Source organism: Dendropsophus ebraccatus, chromosome 1 (assembly GCF_027789765.1).
Source record: "Dendropsophus ebraccatus isolate aDenEbr1 chromosome 1, aDenEbr1.pat, whole genome shotgun sequence".
NCBI classification, from domain to species: Eukaryota; Metazoa; Chordata; class Amphibia; order Anura; family Hylidae; genus Dendropsophus; species Dendropsophus ebraccatus.
In genome coordinates, this window is record NC_091454.1 from 64,254,118 (window position 1) to 64,264,565 (window position 10,448).

Here is a 10,448-nt window from a genome sequence, read left to right on the forward strand (position 1 = left end):
TGATAGTTTTCCTTTAAGCATGGGTCTGCCCCCTAAATGGCCCCATACTTTTAAGGCCTACTAGCTTCTTTGCTTCACATGATGGTAAAGTCAAAAGAATTCAGCAAAGACACAAGAAAAAATTTGTATGCAGTCACCAGTCTGTGGGCAATTTCTAAACCCCTAATGATCTCACATTTACCTGATAAATGATAATATGCAATTTTAAACACCATTGGTCTACAGAGCCATGATACCATTCAGTAAAGATGACACATTCTATGGCATAGAGATAAACATACCTTGGTGTGTAAAATCTTAATCGGTCCGAAAAACAACAGAAAAAAATTGGTAAAATGCTGAATGAAACAGGCACAAAAGTATATATATAGTTTTCATAAAATACATCCAATATTGAAAGACTGCTCAGCAAGGAAGAAAAAGCAGGGAAGTCAGGAGTAATGGGCCAAAACTCCAGCTATGTATTGTGGGAAACCTGTAGAAGGCTGGACAAAACATTTACCCCGCTTAAGACTACATAAAGGCAATGCTACCAAATACTTACCACATGTATGTAAACTTCTGAGACACTGGGAATGTGATGCAAAAAATAAAAGCTGAAATAAATTACTACCACTAGTAATATTATTTCTGACAAATTCTTGTTACATAGTAGTGGTCTTACCCGAACTAGGAAAGGGAATGTGTACTAGAGTAAATTTTAGGAACTCTGAAATAATTAGTTTTAGTGAGCGTGACCAAGGTACAGTATATGGAAACATGACTACGCTATAAATATATAAGAGAAATTGAGATATTGCTTTAAAATGGTCAAAAGGCGTAACTTCCTTCTAACCTATCCTATGTTAACAGTAAGCGGATGACATACATAGTAGTTATGGAAACAATACACAGAATGTGGCAAATTGAAGAAAACAGAATTAAACACTTACTGGTGCTATCCTGCAGTCTTATATAACAGAAAAGAAAACCCCAACGCCCCTAATAAGGAAATACTTGCCACAACTTCTAATTTTACTGTAAGACTGGCCAAATGCCACTTGGAGTCTCATCACAAAGCTCCAACCGAGCAGCGCTTTATTGTACTTTGGAAATGAAGAATAGAATAAATCTGACTTGTTGAAAAGCTGAAACTGGCAGCATGGAAAGCACACTGGCACCTACTGCAACAACTTCCATCAGTTGAGATCACGGTTCAGGTGCTTTAACACATGTTCTGTTATAACAGTCTGCTCCTGTATTCACAACCAGTAGATTGGGTTACGCTGTTCAGTGTTACACTTCAGAATTATATGGCCACAGTTAGAATCCTTCATATCATCAGATTATCATAGGATTTTGTATGAAGTGGAAAGAATAAGTTTATAAAAACAGTCTGATACCATAGTTTATTTCATATATATTCCTCGGAAATCCCCTCCCCTCTGTGACGCTGCTCTGTTAGAATCAATGGAGCCGTGTCATGAGGAGAGATGAAAATGCAAAAGAAGAGCCAGTGGAGCCTCATCAAAGAGTCTCGAAACACAGGACCAGCCAGATATCCCTCCGGGAAGAACCCAGCCAAGCGGTGGCTCCTGTAAGGAAACCACCAAAACCACCATATTAAGTGGCCCTATAAATAAATGTAATGACAAGGGAAGAACCAAGGCAAGGTAACCATCCACATACAGCTGTTTCGGGGTGTTGCCCCTCATCAGTGTGGAGCAGGATTCTGGCTAGGTGGGAGCAATGCCTAGTAGAGCCACAAGAGAAATAGATCGCTGATCTCAGGGAGACCAGCCAAACCCTGAGATCAGCGATCTGTTTCTCTTATGAGGAGAGATGGGCACACTGGGGGCAGGTGGGTACATTGGTACATTCACTGTAAATATAAGCTCAGTTACATAAATATATAGGAATGTGCTGACAATGAGTCCTCTCCTTTGATAACCCAAAATGAGCTTCAACACTCCTCTCAGCTCTATAGACATGCATGTGTTGAATAATTTAAAAACTGATCTTGTGTATAGATGTTGCAGTTAGATAATGGTTATAATGCCTCTAGTGTTCTTTTGATCACCTGTTAAAACATTCATATAGTTAGTCCAGTGTTGGCTGTGGCACATGCCTGTCAGACCTGTCCCCTCTATCCTCTTAGACATGGGCAGGGTAATTATACCTGTTATTGTACATGTCAAACATTACGAATCTCTGCATAGAATTGGCCTTTTCACATTAGCTTTAAAAATATTAGGTGGGAGTGCTAAGAGGTAATGAAGTGAACACCAAAGAATTCCAATAGCAGGTCTGTGTCAGAAATGTCCAGACAACAGCCTGTTTGGCTTGATCTAACAGAGTCAATATTTAAAGGGGGTGTCCAACACACCAGACCACCCTTTTCCCGAAGGTGCCTGGTCACCACTGCTCACCACTTACTGGTGATGTTTTGACACAAGGAAGTGCTTTTTCAGCCAATCACTGGGGGTGGTAGTGATCTATCTCAGGCAGCAATTGGCAAGGTGGCCACTGCCTTGTGTTGAAAGGGGTTAGCAGTGAAGACCAGGCATCAGAATGGCAGTGGTGGGGGATAGTAAGTACAGAATCTGCACTTTATGAGCCCTTACTGATACAGACATGTTTGAAACCCCCACCAATCACTACAACAAACTGGGAGAAGCATTTAATTCTGTGCCACTTCTCCCCACTCTCTGCAAAACATAGGTTGTTTAGAAAATCCTAGAGCCCATCTTCTGCAGCAAGGAAAGAACACTGTTTCTGCACTCGACTTAGAGCACTATTACACAGGACGATTATTGTGCGAAAAATCGCTATATCGTTCACATTTAAACAATAATCATTCTGGGTAATTGCAGGCTAGGATCAAAAAATCGTTTGTGTGTCGTTGATTTTTGATTTAAGGCCCTATTCCACAGGCCGACAGTGAGGAGAAAATGAGCGCTGTTAGCGTTAATTTGCTCCTCGTTCCTCGCTCACTGCCGCCGCTATTACATGCAGCAGCGAGCGAGTCCGGGGAGGGCCAGGGAAGCTGCAGAGGGGCTGTCCGGGTGATCGCTGCCTCGCCGGAGCGCACTGATTGGCTTACCACCGGGAGATGCCGGGAGGCCCAGAAGCAAGCAAGAGCCTGGACCAGGCATACATTATCTGCTGGGCGCCGCGGCTGTGTGAAGCTCCCGGCTCCTGTCGCTCCCCATCAGCCAATCCGTGTTGCTGTGCACTGATTGGCTGATGAGGAGAGAGGGGAGCCGGGAGCTTCCCACAGCTGCGGCGCCGAGCAGGTAATGTGTGCTTCGGGCCGGGGCTGCCGACTGCCGGGGGTTAAAGGGGCCAGGTCCCATATCTGCAGCGAAATGAAAATTCCGCTGAGGGTATGGGACCCCATAGAACTTCACTATACCAGGATCCACAGTGAATTTCGCTGCAAATAAAATCCGCTGCGGATCCGGTATGTGTGAAGCTACCCTAAGAACTTCTCCCTATTTCTCTTTGAGATCTGTGCGTGTCTCAGCACCGAGACCCCCACTGATAAAAACTATTCAAATATCTTTATGACATGACAGTAACTATTTAAACTCAAGACTATCCAGATTATTTATTACACTGAAGAATACTGCTTTTTACATACAATATTATACCATCAAGCAATGACATTCAATAGTCGGTAATTACAATGATCACTTTTAGCCACAATTCCTCAGTGTACCTCCTTTTGCTTTGTCACATGTATTTCTTTGTAGTGTTTTCATGCACTTGTGTTTTCCTGTATATGAATTGCATGTTTCAAACTACTGGACTTGCCTCTATAATTTAGGTTTGTGGTATAGCACTCCATGACCCTAAATTCCTTTTTCCAATCCACAGAATAAAAAATTCATTTGGTTAGCATGTACTGTATGGCTAAATTTCAGTTTGCTCAGTACATGCATATTTGATAAGGATTCACTGAGCTTCAAGGGTTGAATGGACATCTGTGTAATACAAGGATAGCTCAAGTCCCCCAGAACTAGAGCTGCTCTTATATATTGGCTTTCTATTGTGGCTGATAGAGGGTGGTCAGATCTTTATGGTGTCTGCAGGTCTATTTAAAAATATCAGCATTTTTAAAAAATTTGCTCCACTAAGTTATATTTCCATGAATAGAACACACCTTCATAAAGCATTATACTCCAGACCCATAGATTGTGTATGGAATACTATCAATACCATTAAAGCTTTCCCAAATAATTCTTTTAGTATCAGGGAGGTTAGATCAGTGGTCTGTCAGGGCATGCTGGGAGTTGCAGTTTTGTAACAGCAAGAAAGCCATAGGTTGGAGAAGACTGAGTTATGGGAGCAGCTATTATCGGCTATTACTGCTATTGCCTGTTTATGAGCTCACCAGGCCAGTAACAAACCATCTGTCATACTGAGTACAGGCTAATAAAAATGGATGGAGAATTGTCTGGAAACATTTGTGTTAACAAACAGCCTGAATAGCCAACATCAGTGGATGATGTTATCTAATATACTGTTATCCCATGAGTCATATGGGCAACCTGTTTCTCCATTAGCTGCTAGACTTTATTGTATATAGGTAACAGATATGAGCAGCTATTAGCACTGACCAATAAGGGTAACTCTAAAATTGAAGATGAATGGAAGATCAGGCTATTCCATTGGGTTTATTATGTCTCATGCATGAGAATAAGACAGCAGCCTGCTTACATTTCTTTCTAGATAATGTCTATATGGTACTTGATGAAGCTTCACATAGAGGTCAAGTGAATAGTAATAATAAGCACACTTTTCAAAAGTTTAGTTTGGCAGGTTCCGAAATAAACCTTAAATGAACTGCACTAAAACAGTGAAACAAGGGCAGCTATAGCGGAGTTATAGGGGTTCTCTTGACGCCTTTTTTCGGGGCAAAAACTTGCTTTTTAATGTCGCATTGATCTTAATGGAAGAAGTGGCTTTTTGAACGTTTCTGCTTGCGCTTTTGCGGCAAGACTGCTGTGAAAAAAACATCAAAACCCATGGCAGAATAGCGTGGTGTAAACCAATGGGGAGCTGCCTCTCTGGGCCTGTGTTTCCACCTCTATATAAAAGTGAAAGTAGAAGAGTATGGTGAGCGGTGTGCGGCATGGTGCAGGTACTCCTGAGTGAGATGGCTACCCTGAGTCAGGCTGTACACCAATGCTTTTGGCAGAACATGAGGAGGAGTTGGACACATGGCATGTGGCACCCTCATCATCACTGCCCAGCTATAGGATGGCTATTAAGTCCAACTGGATTAAGGACCCAATTCCAGACAATCCACCACATATTTGGAGGCAGCATGAAGCACGCACACTTATGATGCTTCTCAGAACCAGAGTGGTATGTCTGTGCATGCCGCAGTCTTTCTGAGTTTGCCATGCTCGCCTGAGCTCCCACCCTTGCCTGAGCCCCCACCAAGATTCCTTACCAGGAGAGAAATAAGCAGGAGTGGGATGTCATAATACATCTGGAGCATCTGGTCCCAGGTGAACAGTGTCCTGAACTGTACAGGAATTTGATAAATGTAAAGGTTATGGCTTTCTGAGGGACTTTCTACATGTTTGTTGGCAGGAGCTCTGTAAAAAGCAACTCCCTCCCAGAGCTAATGCCTAATCTTGAACCCAGTAAGTATGGTGGAACACTGGCGTACAATGGCTCACTGCGTGTCAGGGATCCACCACTGTCCAGAGCTCTCCTGCATTAAGTTATTCCTGTGAGTCACCTGCCAGGTTTTGTCAGCTAGTCTGTTCTAATACTGTGTCTGGTACCAGAATAAGTGTTATTGACAATAACACTGCTAGATATGGTTTTATGCTACCTGACATAACCTGGCAGGTGACTCACAGGGTTAAATTCACCCAAGAGAACTGTGGACATTGGTGAATTACTGGCATACAATCAATTAATTACTGGCATACAATCAATGAATTACCGCTGTTTAGAAAAATCCTGGTTGAAACTAAGCCTGTGAAGCACCTGCCAGGTTATGTCAGGAAGCCTGCTGTAAAACCGTGTCTGCCAGAAAAATAAGTGTCATTGACAAAGACACTTATTCTGCTGCCAGGAACGGTTTTGGGACAGGCCACCTGATGTAACCTGACAGGTTCTTAACAGGGTTAACTTCACCCAGGAGAGCAGTGGACAGTGTGTACTGACAGACAAAGTGACAGTGTATGTGTTCAGTTCACTGGAGATGACTTTCTCCAATATATATAGTGAAGGAGAAAGTGACATTTTGGGCCAGGTTTTGTCAGCTAGTCTGTTCTAATACTGTGTCTGGCACCAGAATAAGTGTTATTGACAATAACACTGCTAGATATGGTTTTATGCTACCTGACATAACCTGGCAGGTGACTCACAGGGTTAAATTCACCCAAGAGAACTGTGGACATTGGTGAATTACTGGCATACAATCAATTAATTACTGGCATACAATCAATGAATTACCGCTGTTTAGAAAAATCCTGGTTGAAACTAAGCCTGTGAAGCACCTGCCAGGTTATGTCAGGAAGCCTGCTGTAAAACCGTGTCTGCCAGAAAAATAAGTGTCATTGACAAAGACACTTATTCTGCTGCCAGGAACGGTTTTGGGACAGGCCACCTGATGTAACCTGACAGGTTCTTAACAGGGTTAACTTCACCCAGGAGAGCAGTGGACAGTGTGTACTGACAGACAAAGTGACAGTGTATGTGTTCAGTTCACTGGAGATGACTTTCTCCAATATATATAGTGAAGGAGAAAGTGACATTTTGGGCCAGGTTTTGTCAGCTAGTCTGTTCTAATACTGTGTCTGGCACCAGAATAAGTGTTATTGACAATAACACTGCTAGATATGGTTTTATGATACCTGACATAACCTGGCAGGTGACTCACAGGGTTAAATTCACCCAAGAGAACTGTGGACATTGGTGAATTACTGGCATACAATCAATTAATTACTGGCATACAATCAATGAATTACCGCTGTTTAGAAAAATCCTGGTTGAAACTAAGCCTGTGAAGCACCTGCCAGGTTATGTCAGGAAGCCTGCTGTAAAACCGTGTCTGCCAGAAAAATAAGTGTCATTGACAAAGACACTTATTCTGCTGCCAGGAACGGTTTTGGGACAGGCCACCTGATGTAACCTGACAGGTTCTTAACAGGGTTAACTTCACCCAGGAGAGCAGTGGACAGTGTGTACTGACAGACAAAGTGACAGTGTATGTGTTCAGTTCACTGGAGATGACTTTCTCCAATATATATAGTGAAGGAGAAAGTGACATTTTGGGGAGGGGGGGTTGTAGCTGATTTCCCAGCTGCAATGGTTTATGGATAACCCCTTGCACCTGGGTTTTTAATGTAATGTACAGTGTGTGGCCACCATCTTGGCCTGGGTTTGTATGAACTTTTCAAAAAGTTTGGTTCTGTTGCGAACCAAACTTTTTGCAAAATTTGTAAGGAATCTTAGTTCAGTAACTTCAGTTCGCTCATCTCTAGTAATTAGAAAACCACAAGCCTTCTGTGAGCTTTTTTGCAAAGTGTTGTGTGCATAGGGCTAGTACAGCAGTGCACACAGGCTATGTGTCTCCATATGCCAGCAGATGGGGTCCATCAGGTGCTCTACATAAGGATCTGATCTCCTCTACAAAGATTCTAATATTTATTTCAGTTAGATACTGATACTTTGCATTAAAATGAACTTATGTGTGTACAGCCTAAAAGGGCAACTAAAATTTTCTAAAACTCGTGACAAGTCATAGCGACATGTTAGAAGTCTTGGTCAGTTTGGGTCTGGAAATGCTCAGCTAAGTACTGTGCCCCTTTGTTTCTGATCAGATCTGCTAAGAGAAGAGCAAACAGTGAACAGGCTCATGGGAAGTCTGTAGCATCATTGAAGGTCTATAGAGTCTGTTGAACCAAGAAAGATCTCTCACCCCTATTAGGATGACCTATCAGAAACAATGTTCAGCTGACCACTTCTGTCCCTTTGTTTTAGGAAGTGATTGTTTCCTTTTTAATTCTAAGTCTTCTATTGGCCTATTCTGGCTTCTGGTAACTTTTAGCCTATAGAATTGGTGATATTTATTTGTGTGTTTTGTTTCTGTCTCTTGCTCATTTCACACTTCTGGCATATGCCTAGAAATCCCCTAGCTTATTGTGTTTATAGGCCCCATACACCCACCATATGTCAAAAGAGTGTCCATTTATCATATATTGGGCCAATATGCATCATATGCATATAAAAGCTTAGACTACAAAGTTTTGCTCTGTGTAGTGTGGTATAATAAAACATCAGTGGGTGACATATGCCAACATATGCCTATACAGTGTGATATATCAGAAGCTTTGGTAAATTACTAAGCTTTCCTGTACAGACAAAATTATACTATGCAGTAATGTATACATATTTTTTTAATGGAGGTATGTATGCCAATGTACAATGGGGAAGATTTATCAAACTGGTGTAAAATAGAATTGTCTTAGTTGCCCCTAGCAACCAATCAGATTCCACTTTTCATTCATCACAGGCCCTTTGGAAAATGAAAGATGGAATCTGATTGGTTGCTATGGGCAACTTAGACAATTCTATTTTACACCAGTTTGATAAATCTCCCCCAATATGTCTATATATAATATGCGTCAGAGGTATGTAGTATGTAAAAAAAAATGGTATACAATATATCACCAGCATAAAAAAAAGAGGTGAAGAGAACCATAAAGTAAGAATTCCAATTTATTATGGCACATAAGTCTTGCTGTGTAGTCTGGACCGCCCTCTTATAACTGTTTAAAGACAGACATAGAGTGATGCAGACTACAAGACCAGATAAATGTGTGCAGGCTAATAGACTTCTCATGGAGCTCTCAGAGTACCTCCCACCTTGCAACTACTACATGTGGCAAAACATGCCTGCATTCAGTGACCAATGAGGACACAGCTTTATCACACAGTAGTTTTACCAGAACAATTGTAATTATTTCTGCAAACAAAGGACAGAAGCCAATAAAAAAAATATTACAAATGTGTTTAGGATTACCAGCTCTATCTGAATCTATATTTTCATTTGTGTCAGAAATTCTCATTGGTGGAGTCCAGGCTAAAATCACCAGAATGGAAGGATGATGGTAGCATGCACCTTTGGCTTTCATCAGCTTCTCTTGCTTTTATTAGACAGGGGTCAGGAAGGGGAGGAAACTCGAATTACTGTTTACCATACGTTAAAAGACAACCATTCATTCATACATCGGCAGGGCAGGCGACACCAACAATGTCATTTTAAGACAATTTCAAGTTGTAATATCTGATCTTTTATTAAGCATTGATCATCTTAGTCTGAATTGTTCCATCAGAATGTCGTTTGTTGTATATGGGCTCCGTCAGATGGAAATGTAATATAAGTATAATATAAGAGCTGGGACTATTGGATGATGGGATCAAAGTGACCCCTGCACCTGGTAAATGGGGCATCTCCTTGTACTTTGCATTCCTTATAATTGGCGGAAGGGGTTTAGATACATCCAACAGACATATAGATTAAATTTTAAGTGAAAATCCCCTTTAAGGCTGCAAGAATGTAGGAAGCAGACACAATATCCAGACAGTCAGTACAAGAAAAGTTCAGCTTACAGGCTAAATGATTCAAAGTGAAAAAGTTTGTTCCCCACCCTTACAGAATAGGGGGGCATATAAATAATGCCCATTCACAGCAGTGAAGTGTATTGTCCTATAGACTGAGCTGGCATGCATCTGAGGGATCATTCTGGGCACTTCATCTCATAGACAGTGCGTGGCTCTCAGCCTCTCCTTACCTTGTCCTCGGTGAGGTTCTGCAGCAGCTCCTTCCCTGAAGAAGTTTTAATCTCCACCCCATGGTTCTCCACTTCTTTGTTGCTGCTCGTCTTCTCCGGAGTTGGGGTGTTTGCCCCTTGGCGGGCAGAGTTGCTCTTTCTACCCCCTCTCTGTCCCACACTAAGGGAGTCAAAGTCTATAGTCTTACTCTCATATGCACCCTCCACATTGCAGAACATGCCCCCGTACTTCACCCGGGGAACCTGGTCTGCCGTGCCTGGACGGGCTAGGTAGAATGGCAGATCGTCTTCCTTGTCCCATCCCCTGTTGCCCGATGCCATGGCTGAGACAGAGCGGAGCTGGAGCCGAGCACAGTCCTGAGAGCAGGGACAGGAGGAGAAGAGCTGCACAGCTCAGCCAGAGGAAGGGGGAGAGGGGAGGGGTCAATATGGCTCACAGTAGTCAGAGAATGTAAAGTCACACTAGTCATCATCATTATCGATTAGCTAGGTATAGCTAGGCAGTATACTGATCAATGGAGGCTGGGGTACCGGGGAGAAAAGATACCTGTATCTATCGGTGGAGGTCACAGAGTAGGATATGCTGAAATAGATAGTGAGGAGTAGTAAGTAAAGAGAACATCTAGGCATGAAAGGATAAAAGAG

The 10,448-nt window shown here is 42.3% G+C and overlaps 1 protein-coding gene across 1 annotated transcript in view; it reads right to left on the minus strand.

Moving 5' to 3' along the window:
• The window catches only part of DPYSL3 (dihydropyrimidinase like 3), a 90,475-nt gene extending 80,246 nt beyond the window's left edge, over positions 1-10,229 (minus strand). The window contains exon 1 of the mRNA XM_069972122.1: positions 9,804-10,229. Coding sequence (XP_069828223.1) covers positions 9,804-10,124 — 321 coding nt within the window. The 5' untranslated portion in view covers positions 10,125-10,229. The remainder of the gene's footprint in view (positions 1-9,803) is intronic.
• Between the last annotated feature and the right edge of the window lie 219 nt (positions 10,230-10,448).